The 19046-nt window shown below is 35.4% G+C and overlaps 1 protein-coding gene across 7 annotated transcripts in view; it reads left to right on the forward strand.

Annotated features, from left to right (window-relative positions):
- Positions 1-19046, forward strand: part of Ca-alpha1D (Ca[2+]-channel protein alpha[[1]] subunit D) — a 438304-nt gene that overhangs the window by 42252 nt on the left and 377006 nt on the right. For 2 of the 7 annotated variants that reach the window (XM_074138314.1, XM_074138320.1), the window contains exon 1: positions 13099-14343. In XM_074138314.1, coding sequence (XP_073994415.1) covers positions 14325-14343 — 19 coding nt within the window. In that variant the 5' untranslated portion in view covers positions 13099-14324. Of the gene's footprint in view, positions 1-314; positions 344-13085; positions 14344-19046 lie in introns of those variants that run through there. The other 5 variants (XM_074138318.1, XR_012461446.1, XM_074138321.1 and 2 more) reach the window with 5 other exon arrangements.

A 19046-nucleotide genomic window follows, 5' to 3' on the forward strand; every position in this document is an offset into this window, starting at 1 on the left:
TAAATTTAATATTTAATAATTTTCCATATACTGCTAAAAACGAAGGAAATGTGAACTAGTTAGGCTAGGTAAAGGGTGTTTGAGAACACCCTTGATAATGAGAACAACGATACAGGCCAGCACTAGATGTTACAACTAAGATGGATTTATTTCAATTCATTCATTGTGAAAAACGATAGAAAAGTATTTTCCGTTAAGCTGCGGTTAGAGAATTTCGTGCTAATGGTTATTCCAAATTTGTGTTGATTTATTTTTTATATTCAGAACTGTTAAACTTCTTTCTTTCACTAATCTTTATTTTGTTTTGTTTCCAGATCCTGAATTCTGTTAAAACTACATTGAGGTAAGAATGATTATCTTTAACCTTCTTAAATTACTTAATTTCTAACACAGCAAATTTTGTTGCATTAACAAACAAAAAATTCAACACCAGTCTATGCAAGCAATTATTTAATTACTGCACTTTACAGTTACCAAGAAATAAGAATGCATCCAGTGGAGAAAGATTGCACTGAGCTCGGCGTGTTGTGTTTTGTTCAATTAGCGATATCTGACTCTAAATTATTATTAGCGCTTCTAATATTATTCATAGAATATAGCTTTGCGTGCAATGCAAACTGTCGAAACAAATTAGAATCCATCCACTATCTTTATCTTTTTGTTCTTTTAATTATCAACATTCAATATGCCATCAGAATCAATCAGCTAAAAATATGAAATGAAAAATTTGGTGTCACACTCACACGACTGTCTCTGGTTATAATTCTTAAAATTCTAACTTAAAAATTTTCGTCATATTTCGAACATTTAAATAATAATTTATAAATCTATTTATACCTAATCACTGTGCGAAGTTTAAAAAAAATCGTATGATCCATTTTTGGGAATGTTTCAAAATAGTGGAAAACCTAATTATTAAGTAGCACTATCGGTCAGCCATGGGACAGGAGCTGGAGTGTATGGGGTTAAACCTGAGATACTCACTGAGAGAGCAGAGTGATCTAGTAGGGCCACCGTCTTTCAGGCCGAGCTCTTTGCCATTAAAACTTGCGCTGGGGAAAATCTGTGAATGAATCTTAGAAATAGTGAGATTTGCATCTTTTCGGGACAGCTAAGCGGCCCTGAAAGATGTCCTTACTTCCTTCAGAACGACCTCTTCCTTGGTTTGGTAATGTTAAAAAGGCCCTAGAACTACTGGCTCGGCTCAATACAGTTCGGCTGGAATGGGTGCCGGGCCATGTGGGGATTAAGGGGGAATGAAATAGCTGAACTACTGGCCAGGAACGGAGCTAACACTCCTTTCATTGGCCCCGGAACCTGTCCTGGGGATCACCAAGGGTGCAGTTCGTTCTTGTGTAAGTGGTGTTAGTTTCGTTTTGCCGAAAACATGATACTACACATGCAGGGTCAGCTGCAGCTAATTGTCCCTGCTTTGGTTAATAACGAGTAAACCATGAGAATCTACCCAGGGCTAACCTAACCTAACCTAACCTGGCCTAATCGAACCTAACTTAATTTCTCTCACGGCGACACTCTCTGTCTTTTCATTTACTGCAAATGAGAACAAATATAGTTGGTATTCTGTGATAAGACTACTTTTTTCGTATACTTAATACTAAAGTGCCAGTCTTTGTCACAATTCTTGAATGTTTAGAATTCGTCTTTTCTTTAAGTACGAGGTGTGGCTATTAAATAACGAGATTGATGCTGCTACAGAAGAACTATGCATGCGCCTATCGACCGACAGCTGTGCAGCGTAAAGCCTTCTCTTTCGATTGCAGCGTCTCACGTGTTTGTAAAGAAATCTGTTTGACCGAAACCGTCGTTTGTGTAAGGGGGTGTTAGTTTCGTTTTGCCGAAAACATGATACTACACATGTAGTAGAGCAACGAATTGTCGTGAAATTTCACATGATACTTGGTAAAACAGCTACTGAAACTTATCTTTTACTAAAAGAAGTTTATTGCGATGAATGTTTTATAATGTGCGCAAGTTATTGAGTGGTTCAAGCGTTTCCAAGATGGCCGAGAAGAAGTCGGAGATGATGACCGCCCGGGCGCGCCCTTCCACGTCCAAAACGGATGAAAAATATCGATTATAATTAATCAAAATTACTACCGGTGAGGTGCTTGCTCAGCTCCGTGAAAGAGTAAGGAAAAAAACGACCCGATTTGTGGAAGAATAAGTCACGGGGTTCTCCATCACAGAAAACGCGCCGACTCACACTGCATTGTCTGTCCAGACTTTTATTAGCCAAGTACAAACATCCCAGTTTTAGGCCATCCGCCTTATTCGCCTAACCTGGCCCCCCCAAGTGACTTTTATCTGTTCCCCCCAAAGTCAAATCTGCATTAAAAGGAACACGGATTTCAGTCCGTTGAAGCTGTTGAAAGAAAAAGCGGCACGCGTCATGCAGGAGCTCACAGAAAAAGACTTCCAGCGCTGTTTCGAACAATGGTAAATTCGCATGGAGCGTTGTAGGGATAGGGGAGGGGTGTATATTGAAGGTGATATTAACTAAATATGTATAAATTTAAAATAAAATGTTTTACAGCAATAGTCTCGTTATTTAATAGCCACACCTCATATGCAGTACTTAACCTGTAGTATAATAATGTAATGATAATAATAATAATGTGTTTATTTTATCAAAGCTACACAATATTTGCAAAATAATAAAACCATTCTAGACGATACGAGTATACTTACGTCCGTTTGCCCAGTTAGCTTTTCGACTTCTAATTAAGCGATATTAAGCAAAAATTATTAACTTATATTAATCAAGCAACATAAAAAGGTAATAATGGAAACTATTCGAAACAGAAATAATTAAAATAATCATGGTTCTTTAATATTTAGGATTGAATTAGAGAGGATTCGATCAAAACCGACCTCGCTAGATCTTTTTTTAAAATTAATTTTAGGTAAAGTGACCGATTCCTTGCTATTTTAATTCTAGATATTAATAGTTGCGGTCACTAAAAGATAATACAAATTATGTTACTCCTAATAACCGCTCAAATTTTTATTCTACAAGAATAAATTTTCTTTTTCATTTTCTAAAATATTTACATTATGATACATACATACTCGTATATCCCAGCCACATTCACCAATTATTCATGCTATTATTCATACCATTGTACTGGGCAACAAGAAAAGCTCTGTGGATGCAAGCCTTAGCATACAAACAAAGCCAGTACCCCAATCCTTTCCGTTTAAATATTCTATTATTTCTTCTTTAGAGAAGTTGAATCTTACCCAAAATACCTCACTTGATTCTTCGCAAGAATTATGTTGGTACACAGCAAGAAAATGGTAAATTTAGTTTAAATAAGTTTTGAAAGTTTCTTCAAACTTTCCGTTAGCGTACGAGGGTCGTTTGAAAAGTCCGTGCAAAAATAAAAACTACTTGATTTTTTGGGGTAAACCTTTTTTATTTTTCAACATAGTCTCCTTTTAGGCTTATACACTTCGTCCAACGCTGCTCTAGTTTGTTGATCCCTTACGAATAATAGGATTTGTCCAAGTCTGAAAAATAGCTATTCGTTTCTGCAATCACCTCCTCGTTTGAATAAAATCTTTTTCCCGCCAGCCATTTCTTCATATTGGGGAACAAATAGTAGTCCGAGGGAGCCAAGTCTGGAGAATAGGGGGGATGTGAAACGAGTTGGAACCCTATTTCCATTAATTTTGCGACCACAACTGCTGAGGTGTGAGCTGGTGCGTTGTCGTGATAGAAAAGGACTTTTTTCTGGGCCAATCGTGGGCGTTTTTCTTGCAGCTCGGTTTTCAAACGGTCCAATAACGATGAATAATATGCACCTGTAATAGTTTTACCCTTTTCCAGATAGTCGATGAGGATTATTCCTTGCGAATCCCAAAAGACAGTCGCCATAATCTTTCCGGCCGAAGGAACGGTCTTCGCCTTTTTTGGCGCAGATTCCCCCTTGGTAACCCATTGTTTAGATTGTTCTTTGGTCTCAAGAGTGTAGTGATGTATCCATGTTTCATCCACAGTGACGAAACGATGCTTAAAGTCCTGCGTATTCTTCTGGAACAGCTGCAAACCGTCCTTGCAACACTTCACACGATTTCGTTTTTGGTCAAGCGTGAGCAATCGCGGCACCCATCTTGCGGATAGCTTTGTCATGTCCAAATGATGATGCAAAATATTATGTACCCGTTCATTCGAGATGCCCACAGCACTAGCAATCTCACGCACCTTCACTCTTCTGTCATCCATCACCATATCATGGATTTTATCAATGATTTCTGGAGTAGTAACCTCAACAGGGCGTCCAGAACGTTCAGCGTCACTTGTGTCCATATGGCCACTCCGAAAATTTTGAAACCACTTATAAACTGTTCTAATCGAAGGTGCAGAGTCACCATAATGTTTATCAAGCTTCTCTTTAGTCTCCTGAGGCGTTTTGCCTTTCATAAAGTAGTGTTTAATCAACACACGAAATTATTTTTCGTCCATTTTTTGAAAATCACTCGACTTCCTCGATTCAAACGAATGCCAAACACAAAGAAATAGACCGATCTGGCTGAAACTTGGTGTGTGTTCTTCCAAGAGATGCTACTAACTAAACATAACCTCGATACGCGCCAGTGGTGCTATCTCTCTGACTTTGCACGGACTTTTCAAACGATCCTCGTATATCAGTTTAGAACTGTAGACTACAAATTATTTAGGTACAAAATTTTTAAAAGAGTGTTGAGCTATTATTGAAAATTTGCTCAGATAAAATTGATTGTCTTACTGGAAATTATATCAGTTTTGCAAAAATGGCAACAATAATTCCAATTTTTGTCCCCCCCCCCCAATTTTGAGAACAACTTGGAGTACTATTTTTCTGAACTATTAAGTACATCTTTTTATTTAATTATCTACTACGAATTTAATCTTGGTCTGTAGTATTTCTTAGTTTCAATGTATTAATAAGAAATTTATATAAAGCATTAATTTGAATAAAATTTACCATTAGCTCTTCAGGTGACGCGCCATGTTTTAAGAAATTAACTAAATATTTATAACTTTGTGAAGAAAATGCATGACATTTAAACAGAAAAATGAGGAGAGTCATCTAAATGATTTTCACTGCAATACGAACAAAATTTGGGGGGGGGGGTAAAAATAATATTTTTTGCGCCTAAAAATGAATTCTACAAAATTTAGTATCTGAAAAACGAATTTGAGCTATAGCTCTAAGCTTTTCTATGTTGTAATTAAGAGTTAGATATGTTTCAAAGGCACCCAACTAGCTTTTATGTCTACAGGGTGAACCAGCAAGTATTGTCCATAAGCCTACTGCGTGTAGTACATCTAAAGTGGAGTTCAATGACGTATTGGCCAACTTCATATTTTCCACTGTTCTTGAGTGACGTCACTTTAATTTTTTTTTCTAAAAACATTACTTTTTTCCAATAAAAATGTTATTACTCAGAAAGTTTTAGTCCGAATTCGATTCTGATGACAGGGTTAGAGAGACAGATAAATTTTCTAAAAATTGATACCATTTCGAAGCATAATTTATTCTCCAAACAGCCTCAATCTTCCTCCTGGATACTGGAAAAATAAAAGTAATCGAAATTTTTGAAGAAAACTCATTAGGCCCTTATGTGATCATTATCAGACCCTAGGTGCTGGCACTTTTTATAAAAGTTTCCTTGTTTAATGGGCTTTCAAACGGTATATCACTTTTCCAGGATTCCTTTTATCTTTGTATGAGAAATTACGTTTGTTTTTGCAAGAAAACGTGTTCACGGGCACTCAACAGTGTTAGTTTATCAAGTTGTTTAATTCATTGAAAACTCTTTTAGATGGACCAATAGTCAACTTTAAAGTAGGCTGTTTTAAAATAAGGAAGTCAAAGGTTACAAAATACACTTTAAAAAAAAAATTACTTCTGACCTCTCTGAAATATTTGAGAAAATGTTAGGAAATATTTTAAACAAGTACTATTAAACAAGGAGATACTCATAGCCAATGGTTGTTAAGTAATGTTTTAATTTGTGTATACCAGTTGAAAGGCAAATTATTAGGTTCAAAATCTAACAATCTGGAGTAACAAAGTTTAGGGAGCCTCTCCTCTTCCATGGCTTGAATATTTGAAACCACCATCCTACCATAAGTTTGCAAATTTTAAGTTTACAAGGAATTCTTCCAGTCTCCAGTCGAATATACGCATTTGTGGGGTTGAGAGGGGCAATCTCAATAGAGTTTTGAAAAAAAATGAATTGCCCACGCTCCACTTCATTAGCATATTGACAGCCCCATACTTCAGACAGGTATAACAATGCACTTTCAGCGAGTGACTCAAACAGTGTAACCCTAGAACCCCCAGGAATCTGATTGTGTTTTTTTGAAATTGTTCATAACGGTTGAGTTAGTACACATAAATTTTCTCAGAAAGTGCTTTGTTGCAATTCTAAACACCGCTGAGGAAGAGAATGGAACTCCTAAATAAATGACTGAACTATTAATTACATGAATAGATATTTTTTCCCTATCAGAATACAAAACCTTAAATAATTTTTTATTATTATACATGGTTTAAGAAGACTGAGTATTATTACCTTTAAAGAATTACATAATTTTTTATTTCGCTGCAGTAATAAAGTATTTTATTAAAATAATAAACACAAGTTAGAGAAATGACAGAAAGAAAAAATATAATAATAATAATAATAATTTACGTCATGATTTATATTTAATTTCAGTTCTGTGGTTGGTTGGAACTAACTCCTTTTAGCCAATGAAGATATTTTATTTATTTGCATGTGATTTGTCTCAGAATTATTTTACATTATTTAGATTTAATATTCGGTCGGGAAGTAACAAAAAACAAAAAAAAATTCAATTGTGTATGGGAGCCAATCCAGTGAACTTGACGTAACATTTCGAATCAATATACATTAGTTACCATTTCAGACATGGATTTGGACAATCGTGATGAACGTGGCCTTCATGGATGGTTGCCAGTGTCGTGGCGGATATCTACATGGAGGATTTCTCTCGAAAGTACTCCCGTCAGTAAAAGACCGCTAACTGTTTTTAGACCTTTTTAGGCCGCCCTAAAACCTTTGTCTACTGGAAGATCGCAAACAAATGCCACAGAAATCTGTAAGGACTGGCGTGCTATAATAGTGTAAGATTGGTGGTTTTCCGGGGCCAATTCCAGGTATAGAAAGCCGATAGGATAGACTAAGAACCTTGTCGATGCTCTCTGAACTCTGAACCTTCTTTGGTGGGTGGCATTTTTTTTTTTATAAATTTGTCAGGAAATCATTTGGAAAATGGGTAACACAAAGGCCTTTCTTTGTACTGGAAACAGGGGGATGAAGTATTCCAAAGATCTTACTTGGTAGAACGAAAGTGGTGCTGAGAAAGGCTACCACGATAGCCACAGAACGTTACTCTACTTAAGGAAGATTCTTCTACACAAGTTGAGACAAGGCTGATTTCAGCAATGCCTATGAGGTGCACAATATATCCGCAGAGTGGTCTACATGAATGTTTTCGACTGTCCCAAAATGAGTTCCCTTGAGGTGATTTTTCAATTTCGGGAAGAGAAAAAAAGTCACAAAGACTCAAGTCAGGCGAATAAGGAGGCTGAAGGAGCCACAGGAATGTTTTTACTGGCCAAAAACTCTGGTTTATTGAAATTACAGTGTGACAAGTAGCATTATCGTGATGCGACACCCACTTGTTCTTGATGTTTGGTCTCACACGAATGACCCTTTTTCGAAGTTTTTTTTTCAAGAACCTCTCGGTAAAAGTGTTTGATTAACCGTTTGATCTTGAGGTAGAAATCGTCTTTGTGGACAATTCCGTGGATATCGAAAAAACAAATCGGCATCCTCCTTGTCACAAGGCAATTTCAATAAACGTGTCTTTGGCCAGTAAAAACATTCCTGTGGCTCCTGACTTGAGTCCTTGTGACTTTTTTTCTCTTCCCGAAGTTGAAAAATCACCTCAAGGGAACTCATTTTGGACAGTCGAAAACATTCAATTGGCTGTAACCGACCAGCTCAAGGCTATTCCAGTATCGGAGTTCGAGCACTGCTATGAGGAGTGGAAGAAACGTCTCCAGCGCCAGAAGGAAGTTATTTTGAAGGTGACAATATAGAATTGTAATTCTTTTTGAATAAAAATTTTTTTAAAAAAAAGCAGTCTCATTACTTAATTTACAGACCTCGTATTCTTACTAATTTATGGAGGCCCCCAATTCCAGATTGGATTATTTTATTCCATCTTTTATCCTTACTAAGTTGTACTATAATTCTAACTCCTGCGACAAGTTTTATTACGTACCACTCATAATTAATCATAATTCTCATTCCGTAAAATATGTGCAAAGGCGCTAAACTAATCCGTACACTTTGGACCACTCATACTTTGCCTAAAAGAAATTTTTACAAAGATAAAAAGAACCAAGTGAGAAAAAGTTTTACCTGACTTGAGTTAGTAGGTCTTAGAAATGGAGGAATGGAATATAGCTGAAATGACGTAGCTGCCTCGCTGCATATTTTATTCACCTGTCTAAACATGCAAACAGCTCTAAGTGCATTTCGGTTTAATAACATAACCGCTCCTTTTCTTCAATACTCACCTAACAGCGATCTACAGAATTCTGCTAGACAAACCTATTAACTTTTATATACACAAATTTGGTTTACTTATTTTTGACTTTATTACATTTACTGCTGCCTATTGGTTACAAGCAAATAGGATGATGTAATACTTGGATATTAGATTAATAAAAATCTGAACTACGATTTGTAGTTAACTTTATTTAGTAAAAAGGCAGCTAACTCTCTCAATAGCACTTGGAGCTTCATAGAGAAAGGATAGTTGGAAGATATTTACATTTACCATGGTTCACATTGATTATCCATCTTGAGGATTGTTGCCGGATGGAATGATAGATCTAAGGTATAAAGGAGAGTAGCAACAAAACTTCTTAGAGGAACTCCAGCGATGAATCGGTGTTATAGCGGAGCTGGAAGAAGCTAATTGGTTGTTCGAGTGAAAGCGCTTGTTCAAAAAATGATTTGAAGATTTGGCGATAAGAGTTAGTGATGGAATACGTTAGGCCAACTGTGTCCTGTGGTACGTTTCAGCTCCGTTAATTCAGATCTTGCGTTCCGCATAGAAAAATTAAAATAATATCCATAAATATTCCCAAATTTAGTAAAATTGTAATGTTATTCAGTGGTCAGAGGGTTTTCGTGGAGTATCGGTCATCTATCTGACTTCATCTTCATGATCACGGGATATAATTTGAACAAATATCGCTTTTCAGCAAGAGTGCACATTTTTTCTACTTGTTTTTTTAGTTGAATCAAAAGGTCAGGAGAAAATAAGCAGGTTACTTAGCATTTTTGAACTAAAGTAAGTAAAGTAAAGTAAAGTAATTGCCTATTTTTTCAGGCGAGCTTTACGTCCAACTACCAATTAACCATTAAATAAAATCCAAGGCCTAGGACCGGGGGAATCGAACCCAGTAACCACACTCATACATATTAGCATTACAGGTCTCGCCTCTAACCGCTTGGCTATCGTGGCGCCTCATTTATTAACTACGTATAAAGGAATTGCATAATTAGCAGTTTATCTACAAAATGAAAGAAGTATTAAAAACGCATCCTTCAGGTAGAAATGGTTTCAGCAATTATTATACATAGATAATGAAACTTCTTATCAAACTGAAAAATTGTTTAAAGAACTGGAGTTTTTGGACTATTTAAATGGCAAATGTTGGTGAACTATTGTAAAGCGGCATGGGCATATAGATACGAACTGGTGAAGGAATTTAATTATTACACTCATTTATCTATTATTAGTTGTATCTGTATCACCTTATGTGTCTATATCTCTATATACCGTAAGTAAATTAAATATTAAGTTGCCTTAAATATGATTTATTATTATAATTATGTTCATTATAGTTAAGAATATTTTGTTTTATTTATTTCATTTTTCTGCTTTTGTCTGTAATGAGTAGGGAACGGATTCGTATGTATTTACATATTTTTTTCTGGGCAATTTACAGACGTTTTTCAACTAGAAGTATTCATACTGACATTTTTTAAGCCGTTTGAGTCTACTTTTATTTCACATATTTCCACATATTTGGATGTTATCGCATATTTATACATATTTGATTAAAATAAATAAATATTTCTACATATTTAATCAAAATATGTACATATTTTTTCATATTTTTCATTTTGGGCATATTTTCATAATTGGGAGGTGGTTGACAGGAACAGAATCATTCCACCATTTCACGATTCTTCGATGCCTCAATGCATATCCTATGGCCCAGTGGAGTTTTGAACGAAAAAGTTCTTTTGTTTCTCTCTGATGCTGCCCCCAACATGATCAAGGCTGGGCAATCTATTCAGGTATTTTATCCTAAGATAATTCATGTGACGTAAGGGAAGGGATTAGCTATGAGGTTAGCATACTGGACTCCCACGCGGAGGTCCCGGGTTCGAATCCAGCAGCTGACCCTTAGATTTTCTCTTCCTAGGAGCTTCTTACAGCTCACTGTCCGGTGATGGACAGTGTTGTCTGTAACGAGAGAACACTGTCCGGAGGCCGGCAGTGCACTGGAAAAAGCTCCGGGCGCTAATGACCTCAGCTGTTGATGCGCCAAAAAAAAAAAAAAAAAAAAAAAAAAAATTCATGTGACGTGTATTGCTCATGCCTTGCATCGAGTAGCAGAAACTGTCCGATCTTTGTTCAGTGACGTAGATTCCTTAATCTCCTCGGTTAAAAAAGTGTTCTTAAAAGCACCAAGTCGCATTAAAATGCTAAAAGATCTCTATCCAGACTTGTGCCTTCCACCAGAACCAATATTGACAAGATGGGGTACTTGGCTGGAAGCAGCTCAGTATTACTATGAAAACTACAATAAAATCAAGAATGTCCTTTCACATCTCGAAGACGAAGCAGTAGCGATAAATACAGCCAAGTCTTTATTCGAGAAACCTAATTTAAGGAACGACCTTGCATTCATTTCTGACAATTGCGTATTTCTTGCACAAGCCATTACCCAACTTGAATCCCAAAATGTTCGACTGACAGAAAACGTGTCCAACGTTAAAAAAGTCATCGAAAAGGTGGAAGGAATACCTGGGAGTAAGGGAGATCTGATCAGATCAAAACTGGTGGAAGTACTGAGCAAGAACAAAGGGTGGGAGACCATCTGCCAGATTTCTGATATTATCAGTGGAACAGAAGTCACCTCAGAACATCGTGTACCCTTTACAACCAACGAGATAACTTCTTTCAGCAAGGCACCTATAACATCTGTAGATGTTGAACGATCTTTTAGTCGTTACAAGTCCATCTTACGCCCAGATCGTCGTCACTTTACGTTCCAACATTTGAAATTTCATGTGGTTGCAAACAATTTCGAAGAGTGAAGTTTCCAAAATTGAAAATTTAACCCATCTTTTTATAAATAGTAAAAATGTTCTTTTTTTTTTTTTTTTTTTTTTTTTTTTTGGGGGCGCATCGATTGCTGAGGTCATTAGCGCCCCTCATCATTTTAACCTTCTCTCTTCTTTTAACCACTCGAGCTGGGTCGGCACGCGATTCCTTCGGGCTTCCACATACTGCACCTTGCCCAGCAAGGTAGGGTGGAGCCCAGGTATGTTGGAGTATGTATCCCACTCCAAATGTTCTTTGTTGTATAAATCATTATAACTTGTAAAAACAAATTATTTTGTTCCTAATAAATTATTATAAATTGTAAAAATGTTCTTTTCTTGTATAAATAATTATAACTTGCCCCCCCCCCCCAAAAAATCCATTTTCATAAAAAAAATGTCCATTTTACTTAAATATTCCAGAAAATATTTTAAGAAAATCACATATTTTCCACATAATTGACGAAAATAAATGCATATTTTAATTAAATATTTGGCATTTTTAAATACATAAAAATCCGTTCCTTAGTAATGAGACTTTCTTTGTTTCTTTTGTAGCTTATTAAAATTTATTTGTTCTTTGTAATCTTCGATCATATAATAAGGGTGGAGATAAGTAGAGACCCAACAAAGAACCAAAGTGACTCTAGGTTTGGGCAGGAATCAGATCACTCTGATTACAGGCCTATTCACAGGGCACCGAAGGTTCAGGAAACACCTGCACAGGGTAGGGCTTATTAGCTCGGAACCGATGTGCAGATTGTGCCAGAAAGAGGAAGAAACGGCCTCTCATCTGCTATTCGATTGCGTTGCACTCGAGAGACTGCGCTACGAAATCTTTGATACCTTGAGACCAGGGGAGATTGTAGCGCAGAAGGAACTGGTAGGGAATGCCCTCTACCTTCTCAGAAGGGGAGGTTTCACCTACTAGACTCAAGGGAAGGCACAACAAGCCTCTTGGTGGCTGCAGTGCCGTGGGGCGTGGGTCCCGTCCCGCCGAGTAAAATCTAAGTAGAGACAACCCTCAGACGGTTCTTGGACCATGAGCATTTTTCTGTCACAATATAATTAAATAAACACATGTGTTGAAATTTTGCTATCATTATGCCAACGTATTCGAATATCGCGATATGTTATACATAGATTGGAATAGTGGAGAAGCTAGGCGGGAGTATTCTAGATGATTTCCAGATAGGCGTGTTCCGAACGCTAAGACAATTGTGGAGGTGTACAGGCAGTGAAGTATTCCATCCACCATTATTTAATTTGAGGATTAGAGCGAGTAATAATTTTTTGGCTTATTCATTAGCTCTCCACAACCTCCTGTTCTCGGCTTATTCATTAGCTCTCCACAACCTCCTGTTCTCGGCTTATTCATTAGCTCTTCTCAACCTCCTAGTTCCAAAAGTTTATTGTGCAGTTCAAGAAAATCTGAGTTTTATTCACATATTTAGCATATTTTTCTAATTAACAAAAGAAAGATTTAAACTCGTTAAACGAAACTCCTTTCTTTCGAAATTGGTACCTAACGCTCATTTAAACTCATATACCATTTTCTTTTTTTTTATTTTATTCTATTATTTTTAATGTAAATTTTATATTTTTGAATATAGTTCTTAAATAAATTAATTATTAAATTACACGTTAGCAAAAAATCGTACTGGATTTGATGATTCCGATTAATTATATTCTTATGGTAGGTGAATTCCTTTCATAATGCCGACGATGTTTTGAGGCCTACTTTTTTGCAATTAATCACAGATTTCTGCATCAATTTTTAACATAACCCCAATGCATTGTATACCTTTCGAAAGTTGATTGTGAAAAGTGCCAGCACCTAGGTCTGATAATGATCACATAAGGGCCTAATGAGTTTTCTTAAAAATTTCGATTTCTTTTATTTTCCCAGTATTCGGAGAAAGATTGAAGCTGTTTGGAGAATAACTTATGCTTCGAAATGGTATCAGTTTTTAGAAAATTTATCTTGTCTTTCTAACCGTGTCATTAGAATCGAATTTGGACTAAAAATTTCTGAGTAATAACATTTTTATGGCAAAAAAGTAATGATTTTAGAAAAACAAATTTAAAGTGAGGTCACTCAAGAACAGTGGAAAATATGAAGTTGGCCAATACGTCTTTGAAGTCTACTTTAGATGTACTACACATAGTAGGCCTTTGGACATTACTTACTGGTTCACCCTGTTTAGAGCCTAGGTAGAGCACTAGATCTGGACAAGGAAAAGGATAGTTGTTGAAGTGGACAGGTGCCAGTCCAATGTTAATTCCAAAAATTGCCTACATCGAGGCGAGACAGATAACTTAATTTTTGTATTTTGGTTTGACAGATTATTGAAATTCATAGCAGATACTTAACTAAGATTACAGCATCAGTTCAATATTTTGTTTTACCGGTAAAATAACCTCTCCCCCCTCTCTCCACAAAAAAAAAATTGATAGAAACTTTAGAAGAGCTAATGTAAGAGGGTAAAAAAAAAAAAAAAAAAATAGGGAGGTAAAGGCTTTTTTGAAGTGGTGATGAAGAGACTGTGAGTTATAGCTGGGCCAGAAGAGAGACGAGTTTGAACAGGACAGGTCCTGTGGCCGGAAGGGGGGGGGAGCTATGGCTGGAGTGAATCGTGGGGCGCCCACTTTGCGGACGCTGCGGGGGCGAACACACTGTTTTAGGGCGCACTATCGGGAAGGGAGCACCTTACCCCCTATTGACATATCCAAGGGGGTAGGTAGTAGGCGCTCCACTATAGGGGGACCTGCGCTCTATTTGTCTGGCCAAGCTCCAGTCATGTCGCGGACACAGGGCGTGTCGCAACTCGCCAGACAAGCTTCAGCCAGCACTCTGACACCGGTATGAACCGATGGATACTGCTCCGCCAGGTAGGAGATCTAATTCAACGTCTATCTTCAAATTGAATTTTCAATTTAAAGCAGTCATTCAAGCCAAAAAAAGGCCACTTACAGCCAGCTCAGGCCAATCCAAAAGATCGCAATAAATAAGCAAAAATAATAATAATAATAATAAAAAATGAAATCGGTATGTTCACACTTTAAGCTTAACGTTAACTTCTCCACTTATAAAATAAGACTCGAATAGAATTGTATTACATGAAATTAAATCAAAATAAATGAACCCTAAATAAATTGTATAGTTTTTTTTTAAGCCATTAAAAGAATCAAAAAAATTCTGGATCTGGTAAACTTGTATCTCGCACTTTCCCTTCACTATTTTACACTTCAATAAAGTATTATTTTGCAGTCTCCGTAGTGCGTAGGCAGAAGTGTAAACAAGCAGCTACGGGGGCCCATCTATGTCAACAAATCTCGCTTCCACTGTAACCTATAATCTTTTTATTTTATTTTATTAGGTAACCAATTTTACTATCTTTTACACTGATTAAGATAGCACTGATTATTTTGCAGCAATTGTATTTTTTTTTCCCCAAAATTGAGAAACGGAAAATCGCAGAGAATGTGTTTAAATTTGTCCATTTCGTATAGGTGCCACTAGGGTAGGTACTTAGGTATAAAGGTTTAGGTCGAAATAAGTAATCGGGTAGTGCCAACTTTATTATGGTCGATTTTTCGGGTTTTTTATTTATTTAATTTTTTTTTTCGAGATTTTCTAAAAAAAAAAAAAATTGTTTAACTGATTTTTCTGTAAAGTTTATACTACAATGTAGTAGGTTTTATATTTATTCCAAATTTTTCTAATTTTAAATTCAATTTAAGTAGCTAAAATTTATGCTATTTCTGTAAATTAAATATTCTACTCTGTGTGTATTAATAATAAAACTTAACTTCTGAAAAAAAAATATTATTATTTGAATAAAATCGGAGCCCCGGATGTAGTGATTTTAATAATATTTGATAAAAATTCAAGGTTCGAAAAACTTTTAAAAGTAAGAGCTTTTAGAATTATAGTAAGAAAAAGTTAAATTCTGTAATTTTTCTTCTTAATAATTTCTCTTTCAGTTCTTTAGAGAACAAAAATACCTCAATCTGATAACTTTAGTTTTAAAATAGAAAATGAATGACCTCTAAATAAATTTTTTATTCCACACTCAACTAATTCGAAGTGCCAATTTAATTGACCAATTATATTGCAGTTTAACTATTTATTTATTTTAAATTTGAGGCACCTCAATATTTGAGGTCATTGTCGCCCGGGGGCCTTTTACAGTGCGCTATCGGCCTCCCGACCGGGAACATTACTGTAATTATTTTACTTTTATTTTTTTTTACAATCATGATAAAGATCCATAATTTTGTTTTTTCCGTTTTGTGGATCCCCCTGAGTTTGAGAGTTAGTTTGTGGCTAGCATAATTCTATAAAGGAAAAAAAAAAAATAGTAGCCACTTCTAATAGTTTTGGTTTCCACTAACGGATCTGGCAGTAAGCCTTTGGTTAAAATCGACAATCTGAAAGTTACACAATTTTTCAGTCTTTTGAGAATTTCTCGGAAAAGGCTCCTACAATTTTCTCTACAATTTGGCATATTCATTGCTCTACGTACAGATTTAAAATTTAAACACCACTTAAATTTAAGATACTTACATTCATTTGAAAGTATTTATCCAGAATATTTTGTTTTATGAGCCTTGATATTTGGCTCCCTTAAAAAAAAAAAAAAAAAAAAAAATGGTATTTTAGATATTGTACGATTCTACTAAAATCTGCATAATATTTATTATGAAATGTCTAGCCAATGTCCCGCGAGTAAGAGCAATATCAGGAAAAGCGGAAACGGGACTTTACAGGAAGTCTTATGAACATATGAATAAGTTTTGGAAATCAACTTAATCCAATTCTTCTCATTGACGACTTTAATTTTAAAAAATGGTTATCACTTTTATCTAAAACATTTTACAAGGTTGTACTGGCTATCTTGAGGTTCAACATCTCATTTGTGAATATACAAGTTACTACAAAGTTGTTTGCGTGGTCACATATTTTCGTGAATTTCCGTATTTTATAATTATTTTATATTAAATTACTATTTGAATTAATATTTGGGAGGGAATTAGAGCTTATTGTAAATTTAATTTATATTGTACTAATAGAAGTAAAAACATTAAAATTTTCTAGACTATAGCCGAGCAATCAAATGCTTCACCCTCAAAGCTGTGGTATATTGCTTTAATGGAACCTCAGTAGTCTAGTTATACCCTCAAAGCTGTGCTATAATGGAACCTCAGTAGCCTAGTTAGACCAGCAAAGTTGTGGTGTATTGCTATACTGGACCCTCAGTAGCCTAGCTAGACCCGCAAAGCTGTGTTGTATTTCTATACTGGAACCTCAGTAGCCTAGCTAGTCCCACAAAGCTGTGGTATATTGCTGTACTGGGCCCTCAGTAGCCTAGCTAGACCCGCAAAGTTGTGGTGTATTGCTATACTGGACCCTCAGTAGCCTAGCTAGTCCCACAAAGCTGTGGTATATTGCTATACTGGACCCTCAGTAGCCTAGCTAGACCCGCAAAGCTGTGTTGTATTTCTATACTGGAACCTCAGTAGCCTAGCTAGTCCCACAAAGCTGTGGTATATTTCTGTACTGGGCCCTCAGTAGCCTAGTTAGACCAGCAAAGTTGTGGTGTATTGCTATACTAGACCCTCAGTAGCCTAGCTAGACCCTCAAAGCTGTGGCGTATTGCTGTACTGGATCCTCAGTAGCCTTGCTAGACCCGCAAAGCTGTCTTGTATTTCTATACTGGAACCTCAGTAGCCTAGCTAGACCCGCAAAGTTGTGGTGTATTGTGCTGTACTGAAGCCTCATTCTGTTCCTTCTTAAGCGATAAGCTATCAACATTCTTAAAATATTCTTCATTCAAATCCACTTTGTTTTTCTATTTCAAGTATTGGCAGTACAAAATACACCTTTTTTATCGGAAACTTGTGGCAACATGAAGTCAAAAAGGTGAAATTTGAAGAAGTGATAAGTGATAATATACAAATATTTAAAAAATTATAAAATAAAATAAAATCTGGTATTAAATAGCTTTAGACTATATAAGGTTATTTAAAATACTGACTCCATTCATGGGTACATGACTAGTAGTACGAAGATAGACTTTAGTGGGTCAAGCAATAGGACTAAATTATCTTTAGCTACGTTCCTCTCAATCGGCAAACAATTTAATTGCACTTCAGTAAGCCTGAGATACCTTTAGAGGACAACAAATACTACCTAATTCGAGTCATGACGTTTTAGAGAATGTTAACCGCGATAACGTAGCTCGTTGTTAAAACATCTTTAATAGTTTCATCTTTCCCAAATTTAGATAATTAATTTTTAACTCTTTTTTTTTTAGCTGGTGCAATTTTCTTTTTGGCGCACAGTTAATTTTTAAACCCTTTGAACATTTTTTTTTTAAAATATGCAAATGAGCAATCTCTCCTCTAACTGTGAGCTCTCCTAAGCTTCCGTGTAGACGCTTTTGGAAATAAATGAGTATTTTTTTTACTACAATATAAAATTTAAAAAAAGATTTGAAGTACTTCAATTGAAGGATTTCTTAATAAATTTCACAGGTTACTGCAATTAAAAGAATAGAGAGTGATAAATTCAAATTTTAATACACAAAATTTAATACACTTTTAAAGTGAAAAACAAAAATAGCTGTTCAATTTAATAATCGCTTGATTCAATTAAATTTGCTCAATTTCGAACTCCAATAAAGTTTTTATTATTTGTTTTTGTAGAAGATTGTAATAGTAAACTTTACAAATATTTTTGTAATATTTGGTTAGCTAACTTAAGAAATAGTAATGCAAAAATTTTATCCGAAATAAACTATTATTTTATTAAAATAATAATATAAATTATTAATTATTAGAAAAGACACGCACTTGTGCATGTACCAAACCTATTTTAATTACCGAAATAACTAATTGGTTTAAAAAAAACAAAACAAATTATTAAATGTTAATAATTATAATTTAATTTCCATCAAAAGTTTTTAATAAATTTTTGGCTAGCTTACAAATTATTTATATAAGTTAATGTTTTTAAGCTAGTTAAGTGTAATCGCCTATTTTTCAGGCGTCCAATTACTAATTAGGTATCGTAGACAGGGATGGAAACATGTACTTTACTATTAACATTTTTTTCTCCAAAAAAAAAAAAAAAAAAAAATTGCTACTTGCTGGAATCGAACTGCGGTGATCTCTCACTTACTAATCAATCCTCACTTCATTAAACGAAAGCCCACTTCACTTAAAACATTAATAAAATTCTTAATAAGAAATTAGTGCGTAATTACTAAATTCACTTATAAATTAACCGGACTATATTTTTACAGTTACTAATAACTTAAAAAATGACAAATCGCAGGATGTTCACTGTTAATATTTCGTTGAAATGGTACTATGATGACCTAAGAGGAACCTATCCGTCAAAGTGATTCGATTAACTTGACAGCTTTGACTCTTCCTAAACACGTTACTCGCATATAAAACCCTGTGGACTTATTATAAGAATATTTTTCTTCGGAGAAAGTAAATTTTCGGCGGGGTTTCTAGGAGAGGCGATGAAACTTCAAACGCCATTTTCGGCTGACATGAACATGTTATTTCCTGAATTACAA

Source organism: Rhodnius prolixus, unplaced genomic scaffold (assembly GCF_049639745.1).
Source record: "Rhodnius prolixus isolate KJV_2025 unplaced genomic scaffold, Rpr scaffold_11, whole genome shotgun sequence".
NCBI classification, from domain to species: Eukaryota; Metazoa; Arthropoda; class Insecta; order Hemiptera; family Reduviidae; genus Rhodnius; species Rhodnius prolixus.